General features: G+C 44.4%; 1 protein-coding gene across 3 annotated transcripts in view; it reads left to right on the top strand.

Moving 5' to 3' along the window:
• Window positions 1-18,367, top strand: part of LOC106589004 (zinc finger transcription factor Trps1) — a 211,392-nt gene that overhangs the window by 40,996 nt on the left and 152,029 nt on the right. For all 3 annotated transcript variants that reach the window (XM_014178623.3, XM_014178625.3, XM_014178624.3), the window contains exon 3: window positions 13,542-14,626. In XM_014178623.3, coding sequence (XP_014034098.2) covers window positions 13,542-14,626 — 1,085 coding nt within the window. The remainder of the gene's footprint in view (window positions 1-13,541; window positions 14,627-18,367) is intronic.

Below are 18,367 nucleotides of genomic sequence, written 5' to 3'. Positions count from 1 at the left end.
GTTACAGTCATTTGGAATTATAGTGTGCAGAGCACTTATCTTGTTTTATTCGTCATTATTTTGCATGTGCAAGCTTGTTTTAGCCATCGGTGGAATTCATGTGACACAAGGCTTCCACATGCTCCGGTTTGACTGTCGCCTAGTGAAACTTGGCTATGTGAACCGAATGAGTGTGCTCGCATATTCCCTGAAAAGATCTTCACTTAAAAAACTAGAAAAAAGTTGCAATAGTACTTTTTGTCCATCTTGAGACGCCATAGCCAGTATACACTTCCTCAAAATATTCAGAATAATCTAACTCAAGAAATCTGTCATTCATTTTGACTTTCTTGCCGAGGAGATCTTAGTCGCACTATTTTACATCTAACTAAGATGTTTGGTGCAATATTTCTCAGGTGAAAAAATGTGCATGAAAATGAGTCATGTCTCGTTGAGTGACAACAAACACTTGATTGAAGAATCCCTACTGTTGACCAATGATCGACGAGGGGCTAGACTTCTGCTATCAAAATTCGGCTTGCCTCTAGAAAATATGTGGTGTGCACGAAACAGGCGAAAAAAGCCTTGCCGAAGACCAAAACAAACAAAAACAAACAAAATGTCGTAATAATATGTTCCAAACTGTTTCGGATGGGAAGCATGCGGGCGCCTTAAGTGTTTCTCATAAGGCATGGTGAGTCTTCACCGAGACTCTGCTGTTTGACATTTAGTTTTTATGATAATTAATTGCGCACACTCAATCTTGCATATGTGTTTTCCATAGACCCTCCTACCGATCGTAACATTACTCCTATGACAGTAATGTGATTTATTCCTAATGTTGCAAATGAGATTAAACTGCAAAAGAAAGACGGATTTGGGGTCTGGCGGCTGGGCCTCTTCTAACACAAAGCCTGTGGCAGCAGTGACATCATAAACGATGATGTAAAAAAGAAACGGGGAAAAAAAGCGACATTAAAAAGGAGAAAATAAGGAGAAAGGTGGGACCTGCAGAGCTCTCTTAGACGTGACAACACACACATGGTATTCACACAGACCGTAGCGGGGGCCTGTCTCCACAGTGCTGCCTGCTGAATATACTCCTACTGAGAGACAAGAAGAAACACCGACAGACTAACACCAGTCAGGCAGTTTGTCAGCCAGCCAAGAGAGATTGTGTCATATAGTCTCGTTTTCGCTCCCTTATTGAAATAGCAGGCTGCGGAGCTAGACTGAGTAGAAGCAAAAGCTTTGGGTCTGTCTGTCTGTCAATATGGCTCTTCTGAGAGCTTTTCTGTTTGGTTCCCACTCCCTTCCCAGGGCTTATGAGCCTCTGAGTTATTTAATTAGGGATGCGTTCATGTTCATATTTTGGCAGCCGGGCTCCCACCGGAGACAGAAAGCAATCAGGATAGGTATTTTATTTCTTTATCACAGCGATTTAAGAAGCTGTAAATAGTAAGGAAGTGAAATGGGCCCCATTGGTTGGTTGGTTGGTTGGTTGGTGGAGTAGAGAAGAGGCCCCTTGGGGGGGGGTTGTGTGTGTGTGTTTGTCCCTACGGTGAATTTCTAAATACATGGTTAAATGATGAAGGGGGTCAGACAGTCTGGTAATGTAGTTTTAATAAACATTCCTCCTTTCCCTTCCTCCAGCACAGCCTGGGTTTGTCCCTGGGCCTGAGAGGAGGGTCTGGGGGGGTCCTCCAGCACAGCCTGGGTTTGTCCCTGGGCCTGAGAGGAGGGTCTGGGGGGGGTCCTCCAGCACAGCCTGGGTTTGTCCCTGGGCCTGAGAGGAGGGTCTGGGGGGTGCGGGGGGGGGGTCCTCCAGCACAGCCTGGGTTTGTCCCTGGGCCTGAGAGGAGGGTCTGGGGGGTCCTCCAGCTGTGTATATGACCCCTGGTCATGTTTGGACCCCTCTGGATGACGCATTTGTTCTGACTGAGACATGGTCAAAATCTGTAGTGAATAGAAACAAGGATTATGGGAATGGATATAGCAGGACTAGGTCTGTTTCAGACTGTCTGAATGGATATAGCAGGACTAAGTCTGTTTGAGACTGTCTGAATGGATACAGCAGGACTAGGTCTGTTGAGACTGTCTGAATGGATATAGCAGGACTAGGTCTGTTTGAGACTGTCTGAATGGATATAGCAGGACTAGGTCTGTTTGAGACTGTCTGAATGGATATAGCAGGACTAGGTCTGTTTGAGACTGTCTGAATGGATATAGCAGGACTAGGTCTGTTTGAGACTGTCTGAATGGATACAGCAGGACTCGGTCTGTTTGAGACTGTCTGAATGGATATAGCAGGACTAGGCCTGTTTGAGACTGTCTGAATGGATATAGCAGGACTAGGTCTGTTTGAGACTGTCTGAATGGATACAGCAGGACTAGGTCTGTTTGAGACTGTCTGAATGGATACAGCAGGACTCGGTCTGCAGCTTGATGTACAAGTACACCCCCTAAATGTTGACTATAGAGGTGTTTGTCCTTGAAGAGAACTGTTGTTCTGTACCTCTGTAGAATCGGAACGCCTGAAGTGAGACACAATGGACAAGTATACAGAGTGCACTGTAAGAGCTGTAAAGTTATCCGTCATTGCTCAGATTGTGCTCTGATTGAGGATCATACTTTTGTCATTGAAGGCCAGATCATGCGTCACAAGAAATGTTCACACGGCATAAGTTGACTTCCATAAACTATACTATACAGGACTTCTGTGGTGCATGACAATGGATGCTAATGAATTGTAAAGGAATGAACATTGTTTTTCCTGTGCTGCTGTTGTATGCATAATGAAAGTATGTTGTTTGTTAAAGGATAATGAATGATCTGTTCCCTGTTGTGTCTCACGGCCTACTCCTGATCACACCTTATGATGCAATGATGCAGGAATCATCACTCAAGTGACATGTAAAGGTACAGACTAGTCTTGGGCAGTACACCGTATATGCCATATGCCGGGGTATTCAGACAGGAAGCATACCAAAAGGGGGGCAAAACGTAAACAGGGAAGATCAGATAAAGGATAGTTTTTTTTTATAGAAATCAAATAGGGAGCCAACTAAAGGTGTTAACCTCTTACATCTAAACGTTCCGCTAGCGGAACACCTGCTCCAATATCCAATGATAGGCGTGGCGCGAATTACAAATTCCTCAAAAATACAAAAACTTCCATTTTTCAAACATATGACTATTTTACAGCATTTTAAAGACAAGACTCTCCTTTATCTAACCACACTGTCCGATTTCAAAAAGGCTTTACAGCGAAAGCAAAACATTAGATTATGTCAGCAGAGTACCCAGCCAGAAATAATCAGACACCCATTTTTCAAGCTAGCATATAATGTCACAAAAAACAAAACCACAGCTAAATGCAGCACTAACCTTTGATAATCTTCATCAGATGACAACCCTAGGACATTATGTTATACAATACATGCATGTTTTGTTCAATCAAGTTCATATTTATATCAAAAAACAGCTTTTTACATTAGCATGTGACGTTCAGAACTAGCATTCCCACCGAACACTTCCGGTGAATTTACTAAATTACTCACGATAAACGTTCACAAAAAACAGAACAATTATTTTAAGAATTATAGATACAGAACTCCTTTGTGCAATCGAGGTGTCCGATTTTAAAATAGCTTTTCGGTGAAAGCACATTTTGCAATATTCTGAGTACATAGCCCGGCATCACGGGCTAGCTATTTAGACACCCAGCAAGTTTAGCCTTCACCAAAGTCAGATTTACTATTAGAAAAGTTTGATTACCTTTGGTGTTCTTCGTCAGAATGCACTCCCAGGACTGCTACTTCAATAACAAATGTTGGTTTGGTTCAAAATAATCCATAGTTATATCCAAATAGCGGCGTTTTGTTCGTGCGTTCAAGACACTATCCGAAGTGTAAATAAGGGTCATGCGCATGACGCATTTCGTGACAAAAAAATTCAAAATATTCCATTACCGTACTTCGAAGCATGTCAACCGCTGTTTAAAATTTTTATGCCATTTTTCTCGTAAAAAAGTGATAATATTCCGACCGGGAGCGGTGGTTTTCATTCAAAGATAAAACCTGGAGTCCCCTCGTGCACGCGCCTGAGTCTCACAGTACTGTGAGAAGCCACTATCCAAACGCGCTACTTTTTTTCAGCCAGAGCCTGCAAAGCCACGATTCAGCTTTTTGCCGCCTTCTGAGAGCCCATGGGAGCCGTAGGAAGTGTCACGTAACAGCAGAGATCCCCTGTAATGGATAGAGATAATCAAGAAGGCCAAGAAATTGTCAGACAGGGCACTTCCTGCATGGAATCTTCTCAGGTTTTGGCCTGCCAAATGAGTTCTGTTATAGTCACAGACACCATTCAAACAGTTTTAGAAACTTTGGAGTGTTTTCTATCCAAAGCTGATAATTATATGCATATTCTAGTTTCTGGGCAGGACTAATAATCAGATTTAATCGGGTAAGTTTTTTATCCGGCCGTGAAAATACTGCCCCCTAGCCATAACAGGTTAACCCTGCACCTCTCTCCAGACAACTGGAGCACTGGGCCAGCTACTCTTAATATCACCTGGGCCAGCACAGGTGAAACACATTCCCACTAACAAGATGACAACCAGCACAGGTGTAACACGTACTGACTAACGAGGTGACACCAATCGGTGCACCCCACTTGCAAACGTGCTAATGCCCAACATTGAAATATAAATGGAAAAAACAAAGCCGCACTGCTTCTTGACACAACGCCCGCTTAACCTGGAAGCCAACCAATGTGTCGGAGGAAACACCGTATAACTGCCGACCATGTCAGCGTGCATGCGCCCAGCCCGCCACAGGAGTCGCTAGAGCGCAATGGGACAAGGAAATCCCGGCCGGCCAAACCCTCCCCTAACCCGGACGACGCATGGCCAATTGTGTACCGCCTCATGGGTCTCCCGGTCACGGCCAGCTGCAACACAGCCTGGTATCGAACCCGGGTCTGTAGTGACGCAGTGCCTTAGACCGCTGCGCCACTCGGGAGGCTGCTGATTGATGCTTTAAACCTAAAAACATCACAGAGGCCTGAAATGCCTAGAAGCTAATGTTAAACACCTGGCCCAGGCTTCACTAACTAAAACACTCTGAACATTGAGCCAGAGGATGGAGAGAGAGGGAGAAAGGGACAGGGTCCCCCAACATAAATTTGCCGCCACACTAAAAACTTAATCAGAGGAAGGGGAAGGAAGGGAGAGGAGAGGAGCCTGGCATCCGTGTCCTAAGGATAACCCAGCAAGGCTTCTCCTACAGAGGGAGGGAAGAAGGGAGAGAGAAAGAACGAGAGAGAGAGAGGAGGTAATGAAACATGACGTCCTACTTTGACATTTAAGATGACATATTTTGTTATAGTTTTGCCTCGTTACAAATGAGCATGTGTATCACTGTGGTGTGTACCACTGTGGTGTGTGTCACTGTGGTGTGTATCACTGTGGTGTGTATCACTGTGGTGTGTATCGCAGTGGTGTGTATCGCTGTGGTGTGTATCGCTGTGGTGTGTACCGCTGTGGTGTGTGCCGCTGTGGTGTGTGCCGCTGTGGTGTGTGTCGCTGTGGTGTGTGTCACTGTGGTGTGTATCACTGTGGTGTGTATCACTGTGGTGTGTATATCACTGTGGTGTGTATCACTGTGGTGTGTATCACTGTGGTGTCTGTCACTGTGTTGTGTGTCACTCTGGTGTCTGTCACTGTGGTGTGTGTCACTGTGGTGGGCCTGATGTGTCTTTCTTCCTGAGGTGTATCAATCAATCAAATTTACTTATAAAGCCCTTCTTACATCAGCTGATGTCACAAAGTGCTGTACAGAAACCCAGCGTAAAACCCCAAACAGCAAGCAATGCAGGTGTAGAAGCACGGTGGCTAGGAAAAACTCCCTAGAAAGGCCAGAACCTAGGAAGAAACCTAGAGAGGAACCAGGCTATGAGGGGTGGCCAGTCCTCTTCTGGCTGCGCCGGGTGGAGATGTAATAGGAGATGAAGCGGGCTCTCTCTCGCCACTTCGCCGCTCGCAGCTCCGTCACTAGGCATGTTATTGATTATAGCCCAGTACTTTTGATGCATCTGCAATGGTAGGTGTGAAATGTTTTTTTCCCCACACTAAGCTTTTTACCTTACAATTCAATTTGACCATACAATTCAATTTGACCATATATTTAAATGTTACCATACAATTCAGTTTTACCATACATTTAAATTGTACCATACATTTAAATTTTACCATACAATTCAGTTTTACCATACAATTCAGTTTTACCATACAATTCAATTTTACCATATCAAATCAAATCAAATCAAATGTATTTATATAGCCCTTCTTACATCAGCTGATATCACAAAGTGCTGTACAGAAACCCAGCCTAAAACCCCAAACAGCAAGCAATGCAGGTGTAGAAGCACAGTGGCTAGGAAAAACTCCCTAGAAAGGCCAAAACCTAGGAAGAAACCTAGAGAGGAACCAGGCTATGAGGGGTGGCCAGTCCTCTTCTGGCTGTGCCGGGTGGAGATTATAACAGCACATGGCCTAGATGTTCAAATGTTCATAAATTACCAGCATTGTCAAATAATAATAATCATAGTAGTTGTCGAGGGTGCAACAAGTCAGTAACACAAGAGTAAGTGTCAGTTGGCTTTTTCATAGCCGATCTTTGAGAGTATCTCTACCGCTCCTGCTGTCTCTAGAGAGTTGAAAACAGCAGGTCTGGGACAGGTAGCACGTCCGGTGAATAAGTCAGGGTTCCAGCAGGTCTGGGACAACAGGTCTGGGACAGGTAGCACGTCCGGTGAACAGGTCAGGGTTCCATAGCTGCAGGCAGAACAGTTGGAACTGGAGCAGCAGCACGGCCAGGTGAACTGGGGACAGCAAGGATTAATCAAGCCAGCTAGTCCTGAGGCATGGTCCTAGGGCTCAGGTCCTCCGAGAGAGAGAAAGAAAGAGAAAGAGAGAATTAGAGAGAGCATATTTAAATTCACACAGGACACCGGAAAAGACAAGAGAAATATTCCAGATGTGACAGACTGACCCTAGCCCCCCGACACATAAACTACTGCAGCATAAATACTGGAGGCTGAGACAGGAGGGGTCAGGAGACACTGTGGCCCCATCCGATGAAACCCCCGGACAATTCAGTTTTACCATACAATTCAGTTTTACAATGCAATTCAGTTTTACCATACAATGCAAATTAAGCAGATCTTCAGTGGCTTCTGTGACGATATTGTGATGCAAAATGATCAAATCAAATCAAATTGTATTTGTCACATGCGCCGAATACAACCTTATTATAAATATTTAACTTTCATACATTCACCAGTGCAATACGCTAACTTAAAGCTGAACTTCTTGTTAATCTAGCCACCGTGTCAGATTTCAAAAAGGCTTTACGGCGAAAGCAAACCATGCTATTATCTGAGGGCAGCACCCCATCAAACAAACACAGACAATCATATTTCATCCCGCCAGGCGCGACACAAAACTCAGAAATAACGATATAGTTCATGCCTTACCTTTGATGAGTTTCTTCTGTTGGCACTCCAATATGTCCCATAAACATCACAAATGGTCCTTTTGTTCAATTAATTCCGTCGTTATATATCCAAAATGTACATTTATTTAGCGCGTTTGATCCAGAAAAACACTGGTTCCAACTCGCGCAATATGACTACAAAATATCTCTTAGCCTCTCTGGGCTAGGCGGGACGAATTCGTCCCACCTACGTAACAGCCACTTTAAGCCTGTGGCGCGATTTTCAAAACCTTAAAAATCCTATTACTTCAATTTCTCAAACATATGACTATTTTACAGCTATTTAAAGACAAGACTCTCGTTAATCTAACCACACTGTCCGATTTCAAAAAGGCTTTACAACGAAAGCAAAACATTAGATTATGTCAGCAGAGTACCAAGCCAGAAATAATCAGACACCCATTTTTCAAGCCAGCATATAATGTCACCAAAACCCAGAAGACAGCTAAATGCAGCACTCACCTTTGATGATCTTCATCAGATGACAACCCTAGGACATTATGTTATACAATACATGCATGTTTTGTTCAATCAAGTTCATATTTATATCAAAAACCAGCTTTTTACATTAGCATGTGACGTTCAGAACTAGCATACCCGCCGCAAACTTACTAAATTACTCACGATAAACGTTCACAAAAAGCATAACAATTATTTTAAGAATTATAGATACAGACCTCCTCTATGCACTCGATATGTCCGATTTTAAAATAGCTTTTTGGTGAAAGCACATTTTGCAATATTCTAAGTACATAGCCCAGGCATCATGGGCTAGCTATTTAGACACCCGGCAAGTTTAGCACTCACCATAATCATATTTACTATTATAAAAGTTTGATTACCTTTTGTTGTCTTCGTCAGAATGCACTCCCAGGACTGCTACTTCAATAACAAATGTTGGTTTGGTCCAAAATAATCCATCGTTATATCCGAATAGCGGCGTTTTGTTCGTGCGTTCCAGACACTATCCGAAATGGTAAAGAAGGGTCGTGCGCATGGCGCAATTCGTGACAAAAAAATTCTAAATATTCCATTACCGTACTTCGAAGCATGTCAACCGCTGTTTAAAATCAATTTTTACGCCATTTTTCTCGTAGAAAAGCGATAATATTCCGACAGGGAATCTCCTTTTCGGCAAACAGAGGAAAAAATCACAAAGGCGGGGGGCGGTCGGGTCACGCGCCTAAGCCCAGTGTCCCTTGATCGGCCACTTGAGAAAGGCGATAATGTGTTTCAGCCTGGGGCTGGGATGACGACATTCTGTTTTTTCCCGGCCTCTGAGCGCCTATGGACGACGTAGGAAGTGTCACGTTAGAGCAGAGATCCTTAGTAAAAGATAGAGATGGAAAAGAAGTTCAAGAAATGGTCAGACAGGCCACTTCCTGTAAAGGAATCTCTCAGGTTTTGACCTGCCATTTGAGTTCTGTTATACTCACAGACACCATTCAAACAGTTTTAGAAACTTTAGGGTGTTTTCTATCCATATGTAATAAGTATATGCATATTCTAGTTACTGGGTAGGAGTGGTAACCAGATTAAATCGGGTATGTTTTTTATCCAGCCGTGTCAATACTGCCCCCTAGCCCTAACAGGATAAGTTACCTGTAATCTTTGTCCAAACATTTCAAACAACTTTCTTAATACAACTTTAGGTATTTTTTTACGTAAATAATCGATAAAATTTAAAACAGGATAAACTGCGTTCAATACCGGAGGAAAACAAAGTGGAGCGTGCTTTTCAGGTCACGCGCCTCTATCAAACAGTACACTTCACTCTACCCTCATTCTGAACAGGGCTACTTCTTCATTACACAAAGGAAAAACATCAACCAATTTGTAAAGACTGTTGACATCCAGTGGAAGTGATAGGAACTGCAAGCAACTGCCTTAGAATTCTAGATTCTCAATGAAAACCCATTGAAATGAGAGTGACCTCAATTTTCTTTTTTCCTGGATGGTTTGTCCTCGGGGTTTCGCCTGCCAAATAAGTTATGTTATACTCACAGACATCATTCAAACAGTTTCAGAAACTTTAGAGTGTTTTCTATCCAAATCTATCAATTATATGCATATCCTAGCTTCTGGGCCTGAGTAGCAGGCAGTTTACTTTGGGCACACTTTTCATCTGGAGGTGAAAATAGCGCCCCCAAGCCATAAGCAGTTAAGAAGTTAAGAAAAAAAAGAAAAAAAAGGGTTAAGCAAAAAAGAGATAAGTAAAAAATTGAAAATAGAAAATAAAAGTAACAAATAATTAAACATCAGCAGTAAAATAACAAGCGAGGCTATATACAAGCGACTGGAATGAGCTGCACCAAACACTCAAACTGGACAGTTTTATCTCAATCTCTTCATTCAAAGACTCAATCATGGACACTTTACTGACAGTTGTGGATGCTTTGCGTGATGTATTGTTGTCTCTACCTTCTTGCCCTTTGTGCTGTTGTCTGTGCCCAATAATGTTTGTACCCTTTTTTGTGCTGCTACCATGTTGTGTTGGTGCCATGTGTTGCTACCATGTGTTGTCATGTTGTATTGCTACCATGCTGTGTTGTCATGTGTTGCTGCCATGCTATGTTGTTGTCTTAGGTCTTTCTTTATGTAGTGTTGTGTTGTCTCTCTTGTGATGTGTGTTTTGTCCTATATTTAAATTTATTTTTAATCCCAGCCCCCAACCCCGCAGGAGGCCTTTTGCCTTTTGGTAGGCCGTCATTGTAAATAAAAATTTGTTCTTAACTGACTTGCCTAGTTCAATAAAGGTTAAATTAAAAAAACATATATACAGGGGGTACCGGTACAGAGCCAATGTGCGGGGGCACTGGTTAGTTGAGGTATTTGAAGTAATATGTACATGTAGGTAGAGTTAAAGTGACTAAGCATAGATTATAAACAGAGAGTAGCAGCAGTGTAAAAGAAGGGTCTGGGTAGCCCTTTGATTAGCTGTTCAGGAGTCTTATGGCTTGGGGGTAGAAGCTCTTAAGAAGCCTTTTGGACCTCGACTTGGCGCTCCGGTACCGCTTGCCGTGCGGTAGCAGAGAGAACAGTCTATGGCTAGGGTGGCTGGGGTCTTTGACAATTTTTAGGGCCTTTCTCTGACACTGCCTGATATAGAGGTCCTGGATGGCAGGAATCTTGGCCCCAATGATGTACTGGGCCATACGCACTACCCTCTGTAGTGCCTTGCGGTCAGAGGCCGAGCAATTGTCGTACCAGGCAGTGATGCAACCAGTCAGGATGCTCTCGATTGTGCAGCTGTAGAACCTTTTGAGGATCTGAGGACCCATGCCAAATCTTTTATGTCTCCTGAGGGGGAATAGGCTTTGTTGTGCCCTCTTCATGATTGTCTTAGTGTGTTTGGACCATGATAGTTTGTTGGTGATATGGACACCAAGGAACTTGAAGCTCTCAACCTGCTCCACTACAGCCTCGTCGATGAGAATGGGGGTGTGCTTGGTCCTCCTTTTCCTGTAGTGTAATTGTATGACATATCAGGGATAAAAAAACGTTTCTCTTTTATGAGTCGGGAGACGTTTCATGCTAAATCACACTCCTCTGTTGAGGAACTTGTATGGAGCCACTAAAGCTCTGCTCTCACTGCTTCCTGGTGATATTACAAAAGAGCTAAACACAATGCTTCTGGGTAATGAACAGTGCTTTAGAAGATTATTTTGTCTGAGATGTGATTAAGGATGATATCACATTTTTTGGAGGGTTTACATTGATCCGAAGTTTATTGAAAGTAGAAATCCCGACGATTCTTCTGCTCCGTGTGGGGGTGGGATGAGAGGGACTATTTTGTTACCCACTAGTAGTCTGTTATTCTTCTGAACACAGATCGGCTGTCATTTTCCTTACTTTGACTATAGTGAAACATTGATTTTGTTGTTGAATGACGATTCCATTGTTTGCTTGAAGACCTTTTTCCCGCTCTTTGTTGAAGCCGGGCTGACGCGTCAGGTACACTCTCTTTCTTGGGTAGTATTTTTGAGTTAGCCTTTGGGCAAATTTTCAGAGAGGTTAATGATTGCAAGCCATTTCGAGGGGTGTGATTCGATAATGAGGCCATGAGAAAGCCATTCCAAACTCTGGGACAAATTTACACAATCCCCATAGTTTTCAGGCCAGTTTAATTTCAACTCTTGTAAGTGTTAGTTTTCGGGGTCAAAGTCTGTTGTTAGCGGATTGTAAGCCGTTTATTAAAAGTGTGTTTCTGCTGCATTGAAGTCACAGACCCAGAGAACAGCTTGAAAATAATGCATTTTAAACACTAGGCCAATTATTCTTGTTTCATTGTTGATGAATCAAGTTAATTCATGTATTTTGATTAATAACATGCTTTTGTAGTTGTAAATTCCAGTTGTGGCAGAGTGATGGTAGAGATCCAACAGTGACTTGGTAGTGATTGAAACAGTGTAACTGGTGACATGTCTGATGGAGCTGTTGCTTCACATTTTTCCTGCAGCTTTTATGAACACTGGTTTAGGCATTGCCCCTTACAAACAATCATTGCTTTATTTAATACTCATTTTATTTACAACCTAAATTAGGAAATGACTCTCCATATGTTTCACTGGAGAAGAAATGACACTGGCATTATGAGGAATTCTAAGCACCCTGGATGGAGAGAATTGGGGTTTAGTGAATTTAGACACACACACACACACACACACACACACACACACACACACACACACACACACTGAAACAAACTGAAAATTGCTCTCATGCTGACCCCCTCCGTCCTACAAATTCATTTCATTCAGTTTGTACCGTAGCAAATCCGACTTAATGGTTTGTGTTATTTCGTCCCCATTCTCTGCTAGACATACACATGGGCAGTAATCCAACACTATGATCACTTTCTGCATTCCTTATAACTTAATATTCGACTTCTTTAGCTGCCATTTCACAAGCCTTATCATTAACTAAAGGCACACAGATTTTACTGATCAACATGCCATCAACAATGTTCAGCAACTGGTGTTGTTGCTGGTTATAGAGGAGGAGCTCTGTTTATGGACCAGAGCTGAACGGCCGCCATTGTTTTAAGTTGTACAGGGAAAATAACTTCTTTTTTTGCTTTGTTGTATTTAATGGAGGAACTCTTGAAAGTTTTTATGCGCTGATTGTGTGAGAGAGAGAGAGAGAGAGAGAGAGAGAGAGAGAGAGAGAGAGAGAGAGAGAGAGAGAGAGACAAAAAAAACGAAACTACCACTGTCTCCATCTTATTTGGTACAGCCTTCAATTGATGTGGTTCTTGAATAGAGATCCAGTTCACTTAATCATTTTCCCTCAGCCGTTACATGGGGAGTCTATTCCTCTGTGTTTAATATACCTATTCCTCTGTGTTTAATATACCTATTCCTCTGTGTTTAATATACCTATTCCTCTATGTTTAATATACCTATTGCTCTGTGTTTAATATACCTATTCCTCTGTGTTTAATATACCTATTCGTCTGTGTTTAATATACCTATTCCTCTATGTTTAATATACCTATTCCTCTGTGTTTAATATACCTATTCCTCTGTGTTTAATATACCTATTCCTCTGTGTTTAATATACCTATTCCTCTATGTTTAATATACCTATTCCTCTGTGTTTAATATACCTATTCCTCTATGTTTAATATACCTATTCCTCTGTGTTTAATATACCTATTCCTCTATGTTTAATATACCTATTCCTCTATGTTTAATATGCCTATTCCTCTGTGTTTAATATACCTATTCCTCTATGTTTAATATACCTATTCCTCTGTGTTTAATATACCTATTCCTCTATGTTTAATATACCTATTCCTCTGTGTTTAATATACCTATTCCTCTATGTTTAATATGCCTATTCCTCTGTGTTTAATATACCTATTCCTCTATGTTTAATATGCCTATTCCTCTGTGTTTAATATACCTATTCCTCTATGTTTAATATACCTATTGCTCAAGGAAGTGTGACACTAAAACATTCTGTCTGTCTGTCTGTCTGTCTGTCTGTGCTGCCTGCCTGCAGATATGGTGAGGAAAAAGAACCCCCCTTTGAGAAGCTTCGGCGGTGAGGAAGAAGGAGAAGGTGAGGCTCTGGCCGCAGAGGCCACCGGGCCGGAAAGCGAGGACAGTGCCGGGAGCCGGTCCTCAGAGCCCAACGGTGCCGACGGGCTGCTGCCGGCCGAACTAGGCCGGGCCCACGTGCCAGTCCCAGACGAGCAGGAGGACTCCTCTTCCTCCCCGGGCTCCGTCTCAGGCTCCATCAAACGGGACGGAGGAGGGAGGGGCGGCGGAGGAGTGGGAACAGCGGCGACAGTCAACACCGACAGGCCTGTCTTTAATTACCCTAGCCACAAGAAGGGAGGAAATGTAGCGTCCTTCCCCTGCCATGAGGTGACAGACTCAAATCTGCCGGCGCTCCCATCCTGGGCCGGGCCCGACGGGGCTGTGTCTCTGTCTCCGCTCAGATCAGAACCAGATGAGGGGGACGGGAGACAGGCACGCAGCCCGGCGGGGGAGCTGCTGCTGGGGAATGCCGGGGAGAGAGGAGGGGGAGAAAGGGTGGGTGTCAGGGAGGGGTTGCTGCTGGGCGACCGAGGGAGGGGCGTCATCATCCAGGGCGTCACCAGTAACGGGGAGGACAAGGACCCCTCCTACAGCCCCACAGGGGGGATCTCAGTCCACCAGGACAGGGTGGAGGGCTCTGGATACCCCTTGCTATGCCCCCTCCACCCACATAGGGGGGCAGGTGAGGGGGCCGAGAACATCACGCCCAGCCCCCTGGGGGCTGAGACAGGGGTAGCCCCACCCTGCTCTCCCAAACTGCAGGACTTCAAGTGCAACATCTGTGGGTACGGTTACTACGGGAACGACCCCACGGACCTGATCAAGCACTATCGGAAGTACCACCTGGGCCTGCACAACCGCACGCGGCAGGACGCAGAGCTGGACACTAAGATACTGGCCCTGCACAACATGGTGGGCTTCTCCCCACAGAGCCAACACGCCAAAGACACTACACGGCCCCCGTCCTACACCGCCCTGACCGGGGCGCCACAGGACTCTACAGGGTCCCCACGCTTGTTACTTAACGGCACCTACGACATACAGGTAAATATGCTCTGCACCTGAAAGAAAGTTTGTTGGCATTCAACAGTGCGTTGGTTAGTGGTTGTCTGTTTGTCTTTCATAACTACTGAAACTCCAGGTACCAGAACCACCCATCAGTAGTATCAAATCAAATCAAATGTATTTGTCACATACACATGGTTAGCAGGTGTTAATGCAAGTGTAGCGAAATGCTTGTGCTTCTAGTTCCAACCATGCAGTAATATCTAACAAGTAATATAACCTAACAATTTCACAACAACTACCTTATACAGACAAGTGTAAAGGAATGAATACGAATATGTACATAAAAATATATAAATGAGTGATGGCCGAACGGCATAGGCAAGATGCAGTAGATGGTATAGAGTACAGTATATACATATGAGATGAGCAATGCAGGGTATGAAAACATTATATGAAGTGACATTGTTTAAAGTGGCTAGTGATACATTACATCAAGATAGCAAGATGCAGTAGATGGTATAGCTTACAGTATATACATATGAGATGAGTAATGTAGGGTATGAAAACATTATATAAAGTGGCATTGTTTAAAGTGGCTAGTGATACATTTAATTACATCAGATGGCAAGATGCAGTAGATGGTATAGCGTACAGTATATACATATGAAATGAGTAATGTAAAGTGGCTAGTGATAAATTGATTACATAAATGTTTCCATTATTAAAGTGGGTGGAGTTGAGCCAGTATGTTGGCAGCAGCCACTCAACGTTAGTGATGGCTGTTTAACAGTCTGATGGCCTTGAGATAGAAGCTGTTTTTCAGTCTCTCGGTCCCAGCTTTGATGCACCTGTACTGACCTCGCCTTCTGGATGTTAGCAGGGTGAACAGGCAGTGGCTCGGGTGGTTGTTGTCCTTGATGATCTTTTTAGCCTTCCTGTGACATCGGGTGGTGTAGGTGTCCTGGAGGGCAGGTAGTTTGCTCCCGGTGATGCGTTGTGCAGACCTCACTACCCTCTGGAGAACCTTCCGGTTATGGGCGGAGCAGCTGCCGTACCAGGCGGTGATACAGCCCGACAGGATGCTCTCGATTGTGCATCTGTAAAAGTTTGTGAGTGTTTTTGGTGACAAGATGAATTTTTTCAGCCTCCTGAGGTTGAAGAGGCGCTGCTGCGCCTTCTTCACCACACTGTCTGTGTGGGTGGACCATTTCAGTTTGTCTGTGATGTGTACGCCGAGGAACTTAAAACTCTCCACCCTCTCCACTACAGTCCCGTCAACGTAGATAGGGGGCTGCTCCCTCTGCTGTTTCCTGAAGTCCACGATCATCTCCTTTGTTTTGTTGACATTGAGTGTGAGGTTATTTTCCTGACACCACACTCCGAGGGCCCTCACCTCCTCCCTGTAGGCCGTCTCGTTGTTGTTGGTAATCAAGCCTACCACTGTAGTGTCGTCTGCAAACTTGATGACTGAGTTGGAGGCGTGCATGGCCACGCAGTCATGGGTAAACAGGGAGTACAGGAGAGGGCTGAGAACACACCCTTGTGGGGACCCAGTGTTGAGGATCAGCGGGGTGGAAATGTTGTTACCTACCCTCACCACCTGGGGGCGGCCCGTCAGGAAATCCAGGACCCAGTTGCACAGGGCGGGGTCGAGACCCAGGATCTCGAGCTTAATGACGAGTTTGGAGGGTACTATGGTGTTAAATGCTGAGCTGTAATCGATGAACAGCATTCTTACATAGGTATTCCTCTTGTCCAGATGGGTTAAGGTAGTGTGCAGTGTGATGGCGATTGCGTCGTCTGTGGACCTATTGTGGCGGTAAGCAAATTGGAGTGGGTCTAGGGTGTCAGGTAGAGTGGAGGTGATATGGTCCTTGACTAGTCTCTCAAAGCACTTCATGATGACGGAAGTGAGTGCTACAGGGCGGTAGTCATTTAGCTCAGTTACCTTAGCTTTCTTGGGAACAGGAACAATGGTGGCCCTCTTGAAGCATGTGGTGACAGCAGACTGGGATAAGGATTGATTGAGTATGTCTGTAAACACACCAGCCAGCTGGTCTGCGCATGCTCTGAGGACGCGGCCGGGGATGCCGTCTGGGCCTGCAGCCTTGCGAGGGTTAACACGTTTAAATGTTTTACTCACATTGGCTACAGTGAAGGAGAGCCCGCAGGTTTTGGTAGCGGGCCGTGTCAGTGGTACTGTATTGTCCTGAAAGCAAGCAAAAAAGTTGTTCAGTCTGTCTGGGAGCAAGGCATCATGATCCGCGACGGGGCTGGTGTTTCTTTTGTAGTCCATGATACTGTAGACTCTGCCACATACCTCTCGTGTCTGAGCCGTTGAATTGCGACTCCACTTTGTCTTTATACTGACGCTTAGCTTGTTTGATTGCCTTGCGGAGGGAATAGCTACACTGTTTGTATTCGGTCATGTTTCCAGTCACGTTGCCCTGATTATAAGCAGTGGTTCGCGCATTCAATTTTGCGCGAATGCTGCCATCAATCCACGGTTTCTGGTTGGGGAATGTTTTTATCGACGCTGTGGGTACAACATCACCGATGCACTTGTTAATGAACTCGCACACCGAATCAGCGTATTCGTCAATGTTGTTGTTCGACGCAATGCGGAACATATCCCAGTCCACGTGATCGAAGCAATCTTGAAACGTGGAATCCGATTGGTCGGACCAGCGTTGAAGAGACCTGAGGGCGGGAGCTTCCTGTTTTAGTTTCTGTCTATATGCTGGGAGCAACAAAATGGAGTCGTGGTCAGCTTTTCTGAAGGGAGGGCGGGGGAGGGCCTTATACGCGTCGCGGAAGTTAGAATAACAATGATCCAGGGTTTTGCTACCCCTGGTAGCACAATCGATATGCTGATAGAATTTGGGGAGCCTTGTTTTCAGATTAGCCTTGTTAAAATCCCCGGCTACAATAAATGCAGCCTCAGGATATGTGGTTTCCAGTTTACATAGAGTCAAATGAAGTTCCTTCAGGGCTGTCGATGTGTCTGCTTGGGGGGGGGAGGTATACACAACTGTGATTATGATCGAAGAGAATTCTCTTGGTAGATAATGCAGTCGGCATTTGATAGTGAGGAATTCTAAGTACTGTATAACGGTACAGTTCCTACTCGACTAGATGCCCAGGCGTTGTATTGCGTCAACCAATGGTTGCGTGCCACATCATTGACTGTGCAGTCGGTCATCAGATTGCTATATCATATGATGTGGTTAGCTGATATGTTGTGAATAGCTTTCCAGGCGTTGTAAGATCTGGCATGCGTCTGCAATGTAGTCTGCAGGAACTCAGGCCAGCCGGGGCTTGAGCCTTGTCTCTTAGTGGGACATTTGAGTCATCAAAGTAACTGGGCACCCATGGAGAGAAGCTGAATGGGAAGTGTAGTCTTTTTTATCACTGTAATAAATACAGTTGAAGTCAGAAGTTTACATACACATTAGCCAAATACATTTAAACTCAGTTTTTCACAATTCCTGACATTTAATCCTCGTAAAAAGTCCCTGTCTTAGGTCAGTTAGGATCACCACTTTATTTTAAGAATGTGAAATGTCAGAATAATAGTAGAGTAACTGAGTCAGGTTTGTAGGCCTCCTTGCTCGCACACACTTTTTCAGTTCTGCCCACACATTTTCTATAGGATTGAGGTCAGGGCTTTGTCAGTGCACCAGTCCCTCCTGCAGCAAAGCACCCCCACAACATGATTCTGCCACCCCCGTGCTTCACGGTTGGGATGGTGTTCTTCGCCTTGCACGCCTCCCCCTT

This window comes from Salmo salar, chromosome 27, assembly GCF_965601325.2.
Source record: "Salmo salar chromosome 27, fSalSal1, whole genome shotgun sequence".
NCBI classification, from domain to species: Eukaryota; Metazoa; Chordata; class Actinopteri; order Salmoniformes; family Salmonidae; genus Salmo; species Salmo salar.
Note: the sequence above shows the minus strand (reverse complement) of the source record. Positions and strands in the feature narration are given on the sequence as shown.